This window comes from Salvelinus alpinus, chromosome 9, assembly GCF_045679555.1.
Source record: "Salvelinus alpinus chromosome 9, SLU_Salpinus.1, whole genome shotgun sequence".
NCBI classification, from domain to species: Eukaryota; Metazoa; Chordata; class Actinopteri; order Salmoniformes; family Salmonidae; genus Salvelinus; species Salvelinus alpinus.
In genome coordinates this window covers 45,674,940-45,693,571 of record NC_092094.1, presented here as the reverse complement: position 1 = coordinate 45,693,571, position 18,632 = coordinate 45,674,940, and the positions used below count along the sequence as shown (strand labels likewise).

Sequence of the window (18,632 nt, the reverse complement as noted above, 5' to 3'; positions counted from 1 at the left end):
CTGTATACATCCCACTTTTCATGTGTCTAGGATTACCTATGTCTCACAGCCTTTTGTCTCTAGTCCCTGTTTTCCTGGTTTTGACCATTCTGCCTGTCCTGACCCTGAGCCTGCCTGCTGTTCTGTACCTTTCGGACTCTGCTCTGGATTACTGACCCCTGCCTGCACTTGACCTGTCATTTGCCTGCCTCCTGTTTTTGTAATAAACTTTTGTTACTTCGAACTGTCTGTATCTGGGTCTTATCCTGAGGTCTGATACAGGCACTAATCACAAAACAATGAAAACCTATTTTTTGTGATAAGCACATCTCCGTTACAAGGATGATAAATTATCAGCCTAGCCGAGGGATGGGAAACACCAGTCTTCGGGCAGCCCGATTGGTGTCACACTTTCCCCCCAGCCCTATAGCTCAATATGGTGTAACTGCAGACCGTAATTCGGGGCGTTTCTTAATGAGGTTGTTCCTTTAATCAGGAAACGCCCATTGGTGCCTGCCATTGGTCAGTTCCGGTGTTATGAGACTGATGGTTTCTCAACACAGTTGATTTGATTAAATAGCAGGTTATGAGAATAAGGTTAAGGTTAGGAAAGAGGTTAGGGTTCGGCTTAGATACAATGCAACAGTTGTCCCTGACGCGAAATAAACAGCCACAGACCAATAGCGAGCATCATATGCCGATGTCAGAAAATGCCCTTTTCATATAGCTAACACACCTGATTAAACAAATTGCATTCTAAACTGAAGACCATGATATGAGGTTGATTATTGGAGGTGTGTTAGCTGGGGCTGGGGCAAAAAGTGTATCACCAATTAGGCCCCAGATGACTGGAGTTGCCCATCGCTGGCCTAGCCCTTATATACTGAACAAAAATATAAGTGCAACATGCAACAATTTCAAAGATTTTTCTGAGTTACAGTTCATAGAAGGAAATCAATTAATTGAAATCAATTCATTAGGCCCTAATCTATGCATTTCACATAACATGGCAGGGTTGCAGCGATGGGTGGGCCTGGGAGGGCATATGCCCACCCACTTGGGAGCAAGGTCTACCCAGCCAATTAGAATATTTTTTCTCCCATAAAAGGGCTTTATTACAGACAGAAATACTCCTCAGATGATCCCGCAGGTGAAAAAAACAGATGTGGAGGTCTGGGGCTGGCATGGTTACACGTGGTCTGCGGTTGTGAGGCCGGTTGGATGTACTGTCAAATTCTCTAAAACAACGTTGGAGGAGGCTTATCATAGAGAAATTAACATTGAATTCTCTGACAACAGCTCTGTCGGACATTCTTGCAGTCAGCATGCCAATGTGGCATTGTGTTGTGTAGCATAACTGCACATTTTAGAGTGGTTGTTTAGTGTCCCCAGTACAAGGTGCACCTGTATAATGATCATGCGGTTTAATCAGCTTCTTGATAGGCCACACCTGTCAGGTGGATGGATTATCTAGGCAAAGGAGAAATGCTCAGTAACAGGGATGTAACCAAATTTGTGCACAGAATTTGAGAAAAATACATTTTTGCTAGTTTATATATAAAAAAAGAAATATCACATTTACATAAGTATTCAGACCCTTCACTCAGTACTTTGTTGAAGCACCTTTGGCAGCGATTACAGCAGAGTCTTCTTGGGTATGACACTACAAGCCTGTATTTGGGGAGTTTCTCCCATTCTTCTCTGCATATCCTCTCAAGCTCTGTCAGGTTGGATGGGGAGCGTTGTGCACAGATATTTTCAGGTCTCTCCAGAGATCGGTTTCAAGTACGGGCTCTGGCTGGGCCACTCAAGGACATTCAGAGACTTGTCCCGAAACCACTCCTGCGTTGTCTTGCCTGTGTACTTAGGGTCGTTCTCCTGTTGGTAGATTAACCTTCGCCCCAGTCTGAGGTCCTGAGAGCTTTGGAGCAGGTTTTCATCAAGGATCTCTCTGTACTTTACTCCGTTCATCTTTGCCTCAATCCTGACTAGGCTCCCAGTCCCTGCTACTGAAAAACATCCCCACAGCCTGATGCTGCCACCACCATGCATCACCGTAGGGATGGTGCTAGGTTTCCTCCAGACGTGACATTCAGGCCAAATTTCAATCTTGGTTTCATCAGATCAGAGAATCTTGTTTCTCATGGTCTGAGTCTTTTGGCTAACTCCAAGCGGGCTGGTATGTTCCTTTTAATGAGGAGTGGCTTCCATCTGGCCACTCTATCAAAAAGGCCTGATTGGTGGATTGCTGCAGAGATGGTTGTTCTTCTGGAAGGTTCTCCCATCTCCACAGAGGAACTCTGGAGCTCTGTCAGAGTGACCATCGGATTCTTGGTCACCTCCCTGACCAAGTGCCTTCTCCCCCGATTGCTCAGCTCTTGGAAGAGTCTTGGTGGTTCATAACATCTTCCATTTGAGAATTATGGAGGCCACTGTGTTCTTGGGGACCTTCAATGCTGCAGAATCTTTTTGGTACCCTTCCTCAGATCTGTGCCTCAACACAATCCTGTCTCAGAGCTCTATGGACAATTCCTTCAACCTCATGGCTTGGTTTTTGTTCTAACATGCATTGTCAACTGTGGGACCTTATATAGACAGTTGTGTGCCTTTCCAAACCATGTCCAATCAATTAAATTTACACAGGTGGACTCAAAACAAGTTGTAGAAACATCTCAAGGATGATCAATGGAAAGAGGACCTGATCTCAATTTCTCATAGCAAAGGGTCTGAATACTTATGTGAATAAATACATTTGCAAAAATGTCTAAAAACCTGTTTTCGCTTTGTCATTATTGTGTGCAAATTTCTGACGAATTGGTTTAATTTAATACATTTTAGAATCATGCTGTAAAGCAGGGCTGCCCAACCCTCTTCCTGGAGATCGACAGTCCTGTGGGTTTTCAGTCCAACCCAAATTTAACACACCTGATTCTACTAATTAGCTGCTCAACAAGACCTTAACTAGCTGAAACAGATATGCTAAATTAGGGATGGACTGAAAACCTACAGGACAGTAGATCTCCAGGAAGAGGGTTGGGCAGCCCTGCTGTAAAGTAACATTTGTAAAAAGTCAAGGGGTCTGAATACTTTCTGAAGGTTCTGTATTAGCCCTACACATTCCATCCCTCCCTACTCCTTCTGTCATTCAATTCCACTGCACCGGAGATGGATGGTCCTGTCTGTGACTGGCCCTTAAATGATGTGTATCAGTAGGTCAGTAATACACAGATAATACATATACAACTGCAAGGACCACTTGAAGGGGGATATAATTTCATATATATTGTGTCAATTTTTTTTGGTTTTCATCCAGACTCGTGAAGGTCAAAAATGTCTCCTTCCCTCAGAAACCAGACGCCACACAATAGTAGTTCAGGAAAGCCTTTTCTGCTTTATTACAAAGAAAAGAGGCTTTGAACGTCAGAAAATACAAGATTGATCTGTATTCATTATTCTTAAAATTATTCACTTTTCCATTTCCTACGAAATGCTGCTGTTTAAACAGCTTTAAGTGAAATGTGTCTGTCTGTCCTCTTGCTTTGGACTGATTAGTTGGTTTGTTTGGGGGTGAATTTCCTTGTTTTAGCTGAGAATCAGGTATTTCCTTTGTCTTTTTATTTGTAATTCTTCGTCGTAAGTGCTCACGGCTCCGAGTGCGACGCCCTGACCAGCAGATACAGAAATGTCCTATTTTATCCACGCTGACCTCCTAAAAACGAGGTACAAGGCAGAGCAATTTTTTCTCTCCAAAATATATATATATATACACACACACACACACACACATATATATATATATATATATATATATACACACACATACAGATTCATACATACATATCAGTATACATGTGATGTTCAAACATAAAAATATCTTTTTTTTTTACACGTTTATTACAAAATCGTAACAAAGACTGGAAAGTGTTTTGCTTGCTCTGGAACAATGAAGCTGGGTAGGTATTCTAACAACCCTTGTACGGGTTGTCCACAGGTTGTGAGAACATTCACAAAAAGTATCCGATCTGTGTCTATTTTGAAGCCAGACAGAAAATACCCGTCAAAAGGAAAGAAAGATGTGGGGCCGGTTGAGGAGAAAAGAGGGAATGTACAAGAGGAGAGATGGAAAGAGAGGAGAAGTAGAGAGAGAGAGGTGTAGACAGGCTGCTGATCTTTCCAAAACAAAATACGAGGGAGTGTTTTCACATAAAAAAGCACAAACAATCTTTGTGTTCTTTTATTACTAAATAGTGCAGCAACGAACATTGCATTTCTTCCGGCCCCTTTCGTTCTCACGTGTGGGATGGTACTTGTTGGTTTTGCCTTCCCCACCGTTGTCACTTTTTTGTTGATGAAAATGTGTCATAACCCTTGTTTTGTCACTGTAAAGTGTGCCGGTATAGTCAGTCTTCTGATTCAGAGGTAAACAAAACACAGACCCTGCTCAACTCCCACCTCAAAAAACAAGGACATTAAAGGAATAAAAACAGAACAAGTGTAGGTGTTTGGGCAGCACATCATTTGGGAAAGGCAGGGCTCAGTTTTCCCCACCCTTATGCGGTGGTGAGGACCTCCTCTGCAGTCATTTTAAACGGATCCTCAAGGAATAAAAACCAGGATGGATGCCTGGGCCACAGCACCCTCCTCAGGCTGGGAGGGAGGGGTGCAGGGACAGCAGTAACCCTGGGACTATACTGTACTGGGCCTCAGAAGGCCTGCTGGGCTGGGTTGTAGTTGAAGGTAGACGGGACGTGGGGCCTCTCTTCTAGCTTGTCGTACTCCAGGTGGAACTCCTAAAGGGATTGAGAACACACAATCAGTAATGGAAGACTCCTGCTGAGTTTATATGACCCAAGTGAGACTACTGATAATCAAGAACTAAAAACCCAGTGTGACATCACCAGTAACCGAGAGATACTGAAGGCCTACCTTGAGCCTTTTTACAAGCCTTTCTTGAGGGTCAGAACCAAAGTTAAAAACTCATAAAAGTTCCCAAGACAAAACTAGTACGTAAACCACGTAACTCCATCAAAGGAGATTCACAACTCATGGCATACATCTAAATCTAAAAAGGCACACACAGATAATGCTTTCTCTTAAAGGGATAGTTCACGATTTTGGCAATGAAGCCCTTTATCTACTTCCCCAAAGTAAGATGATCTCGAGGATACCATTTTTATATCTCTGTGTGCAGTTTGAAGAAAAATGATAACTAGCTTTAGCGCAATTTCTAACTAGCGTTAGCACAATGACTGGACGTCTATGAGAACAGCTAGCATGCTAACTCTGGTTAGCATTGCACTAACTGTAGTTCACATTGGCTCACAAAACTACATCTAACTTCCTTCATACTGGACGCTGAGACAAAAATTGTATACTAGAGTTAATCTGATTTTTGGGAAGTAGATTGCCAAAATCCCGGACTATCCCTTTAATGTTTAGTGTATTGATTGAGGGTAGATACTAAAGCCAATACCTTTACCTTGGCTACCTTCCTCCAGTTAAGACAATCAAAGAAGTAGTAGGTTCCCCTCTCGTAGGTGTTGGTCTTTAGTGTGGGCTCCATACCCGGCGCCCGCGTGATCCACACCCGCTCCTCCTTGTGGTACCGCCAGTCCCGATTGAAGCTGCACCAACACCAGGCACAGGCAGGAGAGAGAGAAATCCCATTACTGCACAGTCAAGTCAAAGAAAATACGCACAAATCGCTTATTGATAACAACCTATGGAAAGAACTGTGGTACTTTGGACAACTATTGGAAGAAAACCAAAAAGTGATGCTGGGAGTTAAGGTGAAGTAAAATCTCTAAAAATCACTTTTGAGAGGAGTCTGATCATTTCTAAATAAAAGATGAGCAAGAGACTCTATACTACAAAGTAAGTTAAATGCCTTCAGTAGTAGTTTGGATGTGCTACTTACAGCTCTACTGCTGCCAGGAGCTGTAGCAGGTCTCCTCCGTTCATGTAGTACAGATAGAACAACAGGTCTTCACCGTAACGAGCCAGTTTAATAGCTGCCAGCTGAGGAGAAACATATCTTAATCAACACCATCATTCGTTCCAATGATGACATTGTGCTTTCTTCAAGAGCATAAGATCAATGCCACATGAAAAGGGGTGTTACACAAACTGGTTAGATTACTGATTTATCACCTACCTTGTCCCGTATGTGAATGTTGGTTAAGTACTCAGACGGGACGTGGAAGTCTGAAAGAGAGGCGGCACCAGGGTCACCAAAAGGCTCAGTGCGGGGTGCGGGTGTGTGTGCGTCTTGGTGGAATAGAGTGGCAACTGTGGCAAATGAGTGGACTATCCTGGTCAAATCAAACTTTATTTGTCACATGCGCCGAATACACCAACAGTGCAGTTCAAGAAGAAAAAATTTACCAAGTAGACTAAAATAAGAAGTAACACAATAAGAATAACGAGGCTATATACAAGGGGCACCGGTACAGAGTCAGTGTGCGGGGGTACAGGCTAGTTGAGGTAATCCGTACATGTAGGTGGGGTCAAAGTGACTATGCATAGGTAACAAACAACCAGCAGTGTACAAAGGAAGGGGGGGGGGGTGGAAATTGTCCGGTGGCGATTTTATGAATTGTTTAGCAGTCTTATGGCTTGGGGGTAGAAGCTGTTATGGAGCCTTTTGGTCCTAGACTTGGTGCTCCGGTACCGTTTGCCATGCAGTAGCAGGGAAAAAAAGTCTATAACTTGGGTGACTGGAGTCTCTGACAAATTTATGGGCTTTCCTCTGACACCGCCTAGGTCCTGGATGGCAGGAAGCTTGGCCCCAGTGATGTACTGGGCTGTTCGCACTACCCTCTGTAGCGCCTTACAGTCAGGTGTCCGAGCAGTTGCCATACCAGGCGGTGATGCAACCGGTCAGGATGCTCTCGATGGTGCAGCTGTAGAACCATGAGGATCTGGGGGCCCATGCCAAATCTTTACAGTCTCCTGAGGGGGAAGAGGTTTTGTCGTGCCCTCTTCATGACTGTCTTGGGGTGTTTGGACCATGATAGTTCGTTGCTGATGCGGACACCAAGGAACTTGAAACTCTCGACCCGCTCTACTTCAGCCCCGTCGATGTTAATGGGGGCCTGTTCGGCCCGTCTTTTCCTGTAGTCCACGATCAGCTCCTTAGTCTTGCTTACACTGAGGGAGAGGTTGTTGTCCTGGCACCACACTGCCAGCTCTCTGACCTCCTCCCTATAGGCTGTCTCATTGTTGTCGGTGATCAGGCCCACCACTTAATGATGGTGTTGGAGTCGTGTTTGGCCACACAGTCGTGGGTGAATAGGGAATACAGGAGGGGACTAAGTACACACCCTTGAGGGGCCCCAGTGTTAAGGATCAGCATGGCAGATGTGTTGTTGCCTACTCTTACCACCTGGGGGCAGCCCTTCAGGAAGTCCAGAGGGAGGTGTTTAGTCCCAGAGTCCTTAACTTAGTGATGAGCTTCGTGGGCACTATGGTGTTGAACGCTGAGCTGTAGTCAATGAACAGCATTCTCACATAGGTGTTCCTTTTGTCCAGGTGAGAAAGTGCAGTGTGGAGTGCAATTGACATTGCATCATCTGTGGATCTGTTGGGGCAGTATGTGAATTGGAGAGGGTCTAGGGTGTCCAGGAGGATGCTGTTGATGTGAGCCATGACCAGCCTTTCAAAGCACTTCATGGCTACCGACTTGAGTGCCACAGGGCAGTAATCATTTAGGCAGGTTTCCTTTGCTTCCTTGGGGACAGGGACTACGGTGGTCTGCTTGAAACATGTAGGTATTACAGACTCGGTCAGGGAGAGGTTGAAAATGTCAGTGAAGACACTTGACAGTTGGTTCACGCATGCTCTGAGTAGACGTCCTGGTAATCCGTCTGGCCCAGCGGCTTTGTGAATGTTGACCTGTTTAAAGCTTTTGTTCACATCGGCTACCGAGAAAGCGAGCATAAAAGGCATTTAGCTCGTCTGGTAGGCTCGCGTCACTGGGCAGCTCGCGTCTGGGTTTCCCTTTGTTGTCCGTAATAGTTTTCAAGCCCTGCCACATCCGACGAGCGTCAGAACCGGTGTAGTAGGATTCAATCTTAATCCTCTATTGACGCTTGGCTTGTTTGATGGTTCGTTTGAGGGCATAACGGGATTTCTTATAAGGGTCCAGATTAGTCTCCCACTCCTTGAAAGCGGCAGCTCTAGCCTTTAGCTCGGTGGGGATGTTGCCTGTAATCCATGGCTTCTGGTTGGGATATGTACGTACTGGAACATATATGAATCATGGAACATATTCCAGTCTGTGCTAGCAAAACAATCCTGTAGCTTCCGCGTCATCTGACCACTTCCGTATAGAGCGAGTCACTGGTACTTCCTACTTTAGTATTACCTTGTAAGCAGGAATCAGCAGGATATAATTATGGTCAGATTTTCCAAATGGAGGGCGGGGGAGAGCTTTGTATGCATCTTTGTGTGTGGAGTAAAGGTGGTCTAGGGTTTTTTCCCCCTGCTTGTACATGTGACATGCTGGTAAAAATTTGGTAAAACTGATTTAAGTTTGCCTGCATTAAAGTCCCTGGCCACTAGGAGCGCCGCTTCTGGGTGAGCATTTTCTTCTTTGCTTATGGCCTTATAGAGTTGGTTGATAGCGGTCTTAGTGCCAGCTTCACTTTGTGGTGGTAAATAGACAGCTATGAATAATACAGATGAGAACTCTCTTGGTAGAGTGTGGTCTACAGCTTATCATGAGTCACTCTACCTCAGGTGAGCAATACCTCGAGACGTCTTTAATATTAGACATCACACACCAGCTGTTATTGACAAAAAGACACACACCCCCACCCCTCGTCTTACCAAAGGTAGCGTCTCTGTTCTGCCGATGCATGGAAAATCCTGCTAGCTCTATATTGTCCGTATCTTCATTCAGCCACGTCTCAGTGAAACATAAGATGTTACAGCTTTTAATGTCCCGTTGGTAGGATCATCTTAATCGTAGGTCATCAGTTTTATTTTCCAATGATTGCATGTTAGCAAGAACATTGGAAGTCAATGGGAGTTACTTGCTTGCCTCCGGATTCTCAGAAGGGTGCCCGATCTGCGGCCTCTTTTCCGGCGTCTTTTCTTCGTGCAAAAGGCGTAGATCTGGGCCTGTTCCACTGAAAGCAGGATATCCTTCTCGTCGGACTCGTTAAAGGAAAAAAAGTTTCCTACAGTCCGCTGTGAGTAATCGCTTTTCTGATGTCCAGAAGTTAGCAGTAATATTATGTACACAATAAGTTAAAAAAGAAGTTACACAAAACACACCAAAAATAACAAAATAGCACAATTGGTTGGGAGAATGTAAAACGTCAGCCATGTTCTTCGGCGCCATCTTTGTGTCTGCACAGGTGTATGTGTCTTGGTGTGAGTCTTGGTGTGTGTCAGTGTGCGTGTCAGTGTGCGTGTGGTCAGGATAATGTCTTACCAATGTCTTGAGGTCGACACGGTGCTGATGCCCAGGGGGAAGCAAACTTGGGGTACAGGTTTCTGTCAGGAGAGGAAAGGGACATGTTACTCTCAACGTGGACTTAACTTAGATTTTTGATTTATGTATCCCTTCAACCTAATATTGAGACAGGGCAGCCATCTTACTCTGGAGAGTTGAGGTTGAGTCCCAGTGTTGTGAGGTCACTCCCCAGCGCCAGGTGCACCATGCCTGGGTCCGTCTCCGCCGCTCGAATAAATGTCAGCAAGCCGATCATTCCAAACTGGTCCGTCACCATTCCCCTGGGAATGTTCGTCACCCGTCCTACAGATGTAGGAAAATCAACACAAAATAATCAAGAAGTAGAGCTTTCCCTCCAGCTAGTGCAAATTTGGACATCACCACTGGCCAACAGTCATGCAGAAACCATCTCAAAACCCACCCAGGTCGAGACGGAGAGGTGTGATTGGTTGAGAAGGCTCACCGTCAGGTAACACCTGGATCCCTTTCTTCTGGTTGTTGTTCTGTGCTGAGGTCGTCTTGTCTCCGGGGAACATAGGCCCATCTGCAATGGACGTGCTCTTGCCTGTAGAGTTTAGGTTCTGAACAAAGCAAGAAACAAATGAATTAATAATCATCTTATTTTTATTACATCTATAACCCACATGACATCATGGAACTTTGCTTTTAATATAAGATGTCTGCTCTTCTAACTAAATCAAATCGTATTTGTCACATGTGCCGAAAACAACATGTGTAGACCTTACCGTGAAATGCTTACTTACAAGCCCTTAACCAAAAATGCAGTTCAAGAATTTAGAAAATATTTACTAAATAACCTTAAGTAAACAAAAAGTAACAATAAAATTACATAACAATAGCGAGGCTATATACAGGGGGTACCGAGTCAATGTGCGGGGGTACAGGTTAGTCGAGGTAGTTTGTACATGTAGGTTGGGGTAAAGTGACTATGCATAGATATTAAACAGCGAGTAGCAGCAGTGTAAAAACAAAGGGGGGAGGGGGTCAATGTAAATAGTCCAGGTGGCCATTTGGTTAATTGTTCAGCAGTCTTATAGCTTGGAGGTAGAAGCTGTTATGGGGCCAATTGGACCTAGACTTGGCGCTCCAGTACCGCTTGCCGTGAGGTAGCAGAGAGAACAGTCTATGACTTGGGTGACTAGAGTTGTTGACATTTTTATGGGCCTTCCTCTGACACCGCCTAGTATACAGGTCCTGGATGGCAGGAAGCTTGGCCCCAGTAATGTATTGGGCCGTACGCACTACCAACTGTAGTGCCTTACGGTCGGATGCTGAGCAGTTGCCATACCAGGCGGTGATGCAACTGGTCAGGATGCTCTCGATGGCGCAGCTGTAGAACTTTTTGAGGATCTGGGGATCCATGTCACATCTTTTCAGTCTCCTGAGGGGGAAAGGTGTTGTCGTGCCCTCTTCACGACTGTCTTGGTGTGTTTGGACCATGATAGTTTGTTGGTAATGTGGATACCAAGGAACTTGAAACTCTCGACTCGCTCCACCACAGCTCTGTTTATGTTAATAGGGGCCTGTTCAGCCATCCTTTTCCTGTAGTCTATGAACAACTCCTTTGTCTTGCTCACATTGAGGGAGAGGAGGTTGTCCTGGCACCACACTGCCAGGTCTCTGACCTCCTCCCTATAGGCTGTCTCATGTGGGTATTACAGACTCGGTCAGGGAGAGGTTGAAAATGTCAGTGAAAGCACTTCACGCTCCTTGAAAGCGGCAGCTCTAGCCTTTGGTTCGGTGCGGAGATTGCCTGTAATCCATGGCTTCTGGTTGGGATATGTACGTGCGGCCACTGTGGGGACGACGTCGTCAACGCACTTATTGATGAAGCTGGTGACTGAGGTGGTATACTCCTCAATGCCATTAGATGAATCACAGAACATATTCCAGTCTGTGCTAGCAAAACAATCCTGTAGAGTAGCATCCACGTCATCTGACCACTTCCGTATAGAGCGAGTCACTGGTACTTCTTACTTTAGTTTTAGCTTGTAAGCAGGAATAAGTCACTGTGTGTGGAGTAAAGGTGGTCTAGAGTTTTTTTTCCTCTGGTTGCACATGTAGCATACTGGTAGAAATGAGGTAAAACGGATTTAAGGTCAAACGGATTTAAAGTATGCCTGCATTAAAGTCCCCGGCCACTAGGAGCACCGCTTCTGGATGAGCATTTACAGCTCGTTGAGTGCGGCCTTAGTGCCAGTATCGGTTTGTGGAGGTAAATAAACGGCCACGAATAATATAGATGAGAACTCTCTTGGTAGATAGTGTGGTCTACAGCTTATCATGAGGTACTCTACCTCAGGCGAGCAATACCTTGAGACTTCTTTAATATTAGACATCGCGCACCAGTTGTTATTGACAAAGACACACACCCCCGCCCCTCGTCTTACCAGACGTAGCTGCTCTGTCCTGCCAATGCACGGAAAACCCAGCCAGCTCTATATTATCCGTGTCGTCGACTCAGTGAAACATAAGATATTACTGTTTTTAACTTCTTATGGCTGCAGGGGCAGTATTGAGTAGCTTGGATGAAAGGTGCACAGAGGTGCCCAGAGTAAACAGCCTGCTCCTCAGTCATAGTTGCTAATATATGCATATTATTATTAGTATTGGATAGAAAACACTCTGAAGTATCTAAAACTGTTTGAATTATGTCTGTGAGTATAACAGAACTCATATGGCAGGCAAAAACCTGAGAAAAAATCCAAACAGGAAGTGGAAATTCTGAGGTTGGTCGATTTTCAACCAAGCTCCCATTGAAATCACAGCGAGATATGGATGAGTTTGCACTTCCTACGGCTTCCACTAGATGTCAACAGTCTGTAGAACTTTGTCTGATGACTCTACTGTGAAGGGGGGCCGGATGAGAAGAGAATTAGTCAGGTCTGCCATGAGGTGACCGTTCCTTGACCATGCGCGTTCACATGAGGGAGCTCCGTTCCATCGCTCATCTGAAGTCAATGTAATTCTCCGGTTGGAAAGTTATTCAAGATTTATGGTAAAAACATTCTAAAGATTGATTCAATACATCGTTTGACATGTTTCTACTGACTGTTATGGAACTTTTGGACATTTCGTCAGGTTTTAGTGAACGCGCTTCCCTGACGTTGGATTTGTATACCAAACACGCGTCAAAAATAGCTGTTCGGACATAAATGATGGACATTACCGAAAAAAACCCGAACATTTCTTGTGGAAGTGGGAGTCCTGGGAGTGCATTCCGACGAAGATCAGCAAAGGTAAGTGAAGATTTATATTGCTTTTTATGAGTTTTGTTGACTGCACAATTTGGGCGGGTAACTGTATGGCTTGCTTTTGTGGCTGAACGCTGTTTTCAGATTATTGAATATTGTGCTTTTGCCGTAAAGCTTTTTGAAATCTGACAGCGGTTGCATTAAGAACAAGTGTATCTTTAATTCTATGTAAAACATGTATCTTTCATCAAAGTTTATGATGAGTATTTCTGTTATTTGACGTGGCTCTCTGCAATTTCTCCGGATATTTGGGAGGCATTTCTGAATATGGCACCAATGTAAACGGAGGTTTTTGGATATAAATATGAACTTAATCGAACAAGACATATATGTATTGTGTAATATGAAGTCCTATGAGTGTCATCTGATGAAGATCATCAAAGGTTAGTGATTCATTTTATCTCTATTTGTGCTTTTTGTGACTCCTCTCTTTGGCTGGAAAAATGGCTGAATTTTTCTTTGAGTTGGTGGTGACCTAACATAATCGTTTGTGGTGCTTTCACTGAAAAGCCTATTTGAAATCGGACACTTTGGTGGGATTAACAACAAGATTACCTTTAAAATGGTATGAGATACATGTATGTTTGAGGAATTTTAATTATGAGATTTCTGTTGTTTGAATTTGGCGCCCTGCACTTTCACTGGCTGTTGTCATATCGATCCCGTTAACGGGATTGCAGCCATAAGAAGTTTTAATGTCCCGTTGATAGGATAGTCGCGACGGTAGATCATCGAGCTTGTTTTCCTAACAAGGCACCCTGACCTTCTCCCTCTGTATCTCCGCCTTTTCTTCATGCAAATGATGGGGTTTGGGCCTGTTCTCCGGAGAGCAGTATATCCTTTGCGTCAGACTCATTAAAGACAAAAATCTTTGTCCAGTTCGAGGTGAGTAATTGCTGTTCTGATGTCCAGAAGCTCTTTTCGGTCATAAGAGACGGTAGTAGCAACTTTATGTACAAAGTAAGTTACAAACAATGCGAAAAAACAAACCAAATAGCACAGTTGGTTAGGAGCCCGTAAAACGGCGGCCATCCCGTCCGGCGCCATTATATATATATATAAGGTGAAACACTTGAATATGCAGTAGCTGTTGCTGCTCAATATAAGGAGGCCTTGCCTGGTTGCCTGTCCGTTTCAGCTTCATCCATGTTTGGCATGACAACGACCAAGGAAAACAGACTGACAACCAGGCTAAAGTAAGCCTGTCTGTCTGCGTGACTCACTGTCTTGCTGTCGTCATTGCTCAACGTGGGGTCCTTGTAGTTGGGACCAGGCAGTGCAGGGAAGTCCTCGTTGTGGATGGAGAAATCCTGCGTCGGCTCGTTCGATGGCTTCGTCACCATGCCAACTGATGAGGTCATGAGATGAAGAGAAGAGGCTTCTTAAATAAATCACCACAATGAGAAAGAAGTTTAGCTTTGGGTTATATATACATATAGATACACCATTGGAGAAGGCCTTTTCCCTTTCTTCATCACATGACTCGCCACTGTTAATATTTGAAGAGAGACAAGTGAACTAAGTATTTACAATGAGAATGTGTCTAGCAGTACTGACTGGCCCACAGTAACGTGATGAGTCTGATGCTTTTTACACATGCACTGCCAAGTGCCTTTAGCATCCAAGCCTAGTGCATTAACAATGAGCCCTTCTTTCTAGTGCACTATGTTGAGCCCTTACTATAGGTAGCCCGCCTAGATTAGTACACAATTATAAATCCATACTAGTGCGCTATAAAGACTTCTTACCATAGGGGGCCCTTCCAGCTAGTGGGTTGAGTAGCGGCGTTGGGTTTCCACTTCCTTCCCTCCGACTCCTGTCTGCTAACGCAGGGAAGTCGGACAGGTCTAGCCCCGTCACGTTTTCACTACCGTCTGTGAGAGGGAGGGTTAAAGACTTGTAAGAAAGCCATATGGGTAGATAAATGTATGTTACTATTCATGCTGACTGTGTGTCTTATAGATTGTGTGAATGGATAGGTAAGTGAACGTTATAAAAACGTGGCAACAAAAACATACAGGTAAAACCAAGCTGAGTGTGATGTATCATTCAATGGCCAGACTGAGCATCAGATAGTTGGTTATTATGAAGTGACACACTACTAACCTGTGCCATTGAAGATGTTGCTTGATAACGAGTTGTTCATCCCAAACGCCTGGTTTCGGTTCATCCCGAATCCTGACATGCTACAGAAATACAGAGGACAACTTTAGCCTCCAACTGGAGCATCTTAATATCTATTTCCAATCATCACAAAAAATGATTGATTTATACTTTTATACAGAGTTGAGAACAGCAGATATTTCAATTGTATGGCCAGCCAGACCGTGTGAGGGTGTACCTGTTGATGGTGAAGGGCTGCCGTGCAGGCTGCTGTTTGGGCATACAGATGATGCTGGGGGAGCTGCGGATGGGGCTGCCCAGCCCTGAGCTGCCCATGCTGTTGGTCCTGCTGCTGACCATCCCGATACCCTGGCCCACCTGGGAGTGGTTCAGCATGTTCCTCGAGTTCATCGGCAGGATCCCCCTGCGGAGGACACATCATGGGTTGGAGATAGATGGGAGGACAGAATGGGTTGATATGAAGCCAGATGGTGATTTTACTAATAAATGTCCTGTCCTGCTCTGCAACCACTGAACTGAACTGACTGGCTAACTAATTAGCAGCAGAATAATGATTCCATGGCATTCAAACACACTGGCTTATGTGTTATATGTCTGTCTCCAGAATATCTCAATTCAATGGGCTTTATTGGCATGGGAAACATATGTTTACATTGCCAAAGCTATATCCTCTCTCTCCAGCATCTCTGTCTCACGTCTCATCTCTTAAACACACCTGCTTGGCGAGGGCGGGGTATGGAGGGACATGGTGGGCACCCCCGTGGTGGGGGTGATATGGCTCGGTAGCTGGGTGCCTTGCGTTAAGCTGCGGTTTAACTGAGTGTTGTTTCCCATGCCCCTTATCGAGAAGCCTAGTGCACCTGCAACGCGAGAAATAAAAACAGTCAACAGGGGTCTCTCTTACCAACTTCCAAAGTGACCAATAGATTGGATATCTCTTAAAGTAATATTTTGAGATCAACAAGAAGTGCCTAAGGGAATAGTGTTGAAGTCTGTTTAGAATTGGGTATATTTAAATCAGGTCTATCGGGTAATTATTTGTAATGATCAAATTGCTACAGGTATGACTTGACTACCAAATTGTTACAGACATAAATGTATTATGGACTTAGTAGGAAAGACCCTGAAAACAGATGCAGTCAGCTTACTCTGTGGGCCATATAAACTGGCACCAAGCTGGGACAGTTGACCTGATGACGACGGTGAGGGAGACGAGAGCATCTGGAAGAAGAGAAGAGATAAACCACAATGAGAGGAGGGAGTACTGGAAACAAGAACAGAAAGAGATAACAATGCCTTTATCAATAACACGTACCGGCACATTCGGGCAGTTCATATATCATGTTTTACAAATCACATTGGAATTACACAAGAATTTGGGTATTCAATTTCAAGGATAATAATAACACCATCAATGCTAAGGCAAAGTTATAAAGTTAGGCATATACACTCCCCAGTGTATTTATTTGGGCGGTGAAGCTAATACGTTTAATTTGGCTCTATATTTCAGCATTTTGAGATCAAACATTTCATATGAGGCGACAGCACAGAATGTCACCTTTTATTTCAGGTTATTTTCATGCATATCTGTCTCACCATTTAGAAAGGAATGTCTCCCCATTTGAAGGTGTCATAAGTATTTTGACAAATTCACTTGTGTGTGTATTAAAGTAGTCAAAAGTCTAGTATTTGGTCCCATATTCCTATCACGCAATGAACTTGTTTATCTGCATTTGCAGTTTGTTTTGGTTGTGTTTCAGATTACAGTGCCTTCAGAAAGTATTCACACTGCCTGACTTTTTCCACATTTGTTGTGTTACAAATTCTGTCAAAATGGTTGTTGATCATTGCTAGACAACCATGTTCAGGTCTTGCCATAGATTTTCAAGCAGATTTAATTCGCCACTGAGTTGCTTCTTGGTAAGCAACTCCAGTGTAGATTTGGTCTTGCGTTTTAGGTTTCAACTCCAAGTGTCAGTATCTGGTGGAAAGCAGACAACCAGGGTTTCCTCTAGGATTTTGCCTGTACTTAGCTCCATTCTGTTTCTTTTTTATCCTGAAAAACTCCCCAAACCTTCATGATTACAAGCATACCCATAACATGATGCAGCTACAACTATGCTTGAAAATATGGAGCATGGTACTGAGTAATGTGTTGTATTTGCCCCAAATATAACACTTTGTATCCAGGACAAAAAGTGAGTGAATTGCTTTTTGGGCTGACCCCATTTAGTTGACTGGTCGATTGTTTGGTCGATAGGCTGTTTGTCGACCAAGATTTCTTTAGTCAAGCAGTCGCAAAAAAAAAGATTCTTCTTCGTGGTGCACAAGACACCTGTCTGATTCACACCTGTTTCAGTGGACTAATCCATTGCGGAGGCCATGGGGATGGCACAGTCAATCACTTTAAAACATGTGATACTTAAATTGTACATGGTTATATTATGCAAAAATAATGGTGCAACACTAATAAATATAATATTATAACATATGCGCTTTCTCCCGCATTGGATTGCGGTCACTGTCCGCGGTTCTGAAACAATCTTCGGTGCGCAGTAGAGTTGCTGCCTTTCCCTATGTTGCTATGTGAATAATAGAAAAGTTAACCAGCATATTGGTGTTGAGTACAATGAGGCAGAGGGAGAAGCGGGGTAAGTAGAAGAGGAAACAGCCCTTGCCTTAATTGTCTGATAAAATTGAGGAGAGAGGAAACCCCAATTTAATTAGGTCTATAATCAATAGCCTAACTGTTAAATGTGCCTGGCTTTATAAATCATCCATATATACAGTCCATCTGGAAAGTATTCAGACCCCTTGACTTATTCCACATTTTGTTACATTACAGCCTTATTCTAAAATTGATTAAATCGTTTTTTCCCCTCGTCAACCTACAGACAATACTTGTATTTATTTAACCTTTATTTAACTAGGCAAGCCAGTTAAGAACAAATTCTTATTTACAATGACGGCCTACCAAAAGGCAAAAGGCCTCATGCAGGGACGGGGGCCTGGGATTAAAAACAAATACAATATAAATATAGGACAAAACACACATCACAACAAGAGAGACAACACAAAACTACATTAAGAGAGACCTAAGACAACAACATAGCAAGGCAGCAACACATGACAACACAGCATGGTAGCAACACAAAACCTGGTACAAACATTATTGGGCACAGTCGACAGCACAAAGGTCAAGAAGGTAGAGACAATACATCACACAAAGCAGCCACAACTGTCAGAAAAAGTGTCCATGATTGTCTTTGAATGAAGAGATTGAGATAAAACGGTCCAGTTTGAGTGTTTGTTGCAGCTCGTTCCAGTCGCTAGCTGCAGTGAACTGAAAAGAGGAGCGAACCAGGGATGTGTGTGCTTTGGGGACCTTTAACAGAAGGTGACTGGCAGAACGGGTGTTGTATCTGGAGTGTCTCCTGACCGCTCCTGTCTCAGCCTCCAGTATTTATGCTGCAGTAGTTTATGTGTCGGGGGGCTAGGGTCAGTTGGTTACCTGGAGTACTTCTCCTGTCTTATCCAGTGTCCTGTGTGAATTTAAGTATGCTCTCTCTAATTCTTTCGTTCTCTCTTTCTCTCTGAGAACCTGAGCCCTAGGACCATATGTCAGGACTACCGGGCATGATGACACCTTGCTGTCCCCAGTCCGCCTGGCCTTGCTGCTATTCCAGTTTCAACTGTTCTGCCTGCGGTTACGGAACCCCTACCTGTCCCAGACCTGCTGTTTTCAACTCTTAATGATCGGCTATGAAAAGCCAACTGAGATTTATTCCTGATTA

General features: G+C 44.0%; 1 protein-coding gene across 12 annotated transcripts in view; it reads right to left on the bottom strand.

Annotated features, from left to right (window-relative positions):
• Positions 1-4,197: 4,197 nt before the first annotated feature.
• The window catches only part of LOC139530193 (CCR4-NOT transcription complex subunit 2-like), a 29,290-nt gene continuing 14,855 nt past the window's right edge, over positions 4,198-18,632 (bottom strand). For 2 of the 12 annotated variants that reach the window (XM_071326365.1, XM_071326368.1), the window contains exons 3-15: positions 15,987-16,059; positions 15,554-15,698; positions 15,056-15,241; positions 14,821-14,900; positions 14,463-14,588; positions 13,938-14,095; positions 9,861-10,020; positions 9,586-9,742; positions 9,419-9,480; positions 6,134-6,183; positions 5,897-5,997; positions 5,453-5,603; positions 4,198-4,769 (exon numbers count right to left, since the gene is read on the bottom strand). In XM_071326365.1, coding sequence (XP_071182466.1) covers positions 4,683-4,769; positions 5,453-5,603; positions 5,897-5,997; positions 6,134-6,183; positions 9,419-9,480; positions 9,586-9,742; positions 9,861-10,020; positions 13,938-14,095; positions 14,463-14,588; positions 14,821-14,900; positions 15,056-15,241; positions 15,554-15,698; positions 15,987-16,059 — 1,536 coding nt within the window. In that variant the 3' untranslated portion in view covers positions 4,198-4,682. Of the gene's footprint in view, positions 4,770-5,452; positions 5,604-5,896; positions 5,998-6,133; positions 6,184-9,418; positions 9,481-9,585; positions 9,743-9,860; positions 10,021-13,937; positions 14,096-14,462; positions 14,589-14,820; positions 14,901-15,055; positions 15,242-15,553; positions 15,699-15,986; positions 16,060-18,632 lie in introns of those variants that run through there. The other 10 variants (XM_071326372.1, XM_071326373.1, XM_071326370.1 and 7 more) reach the window with 9 other exon arrangements.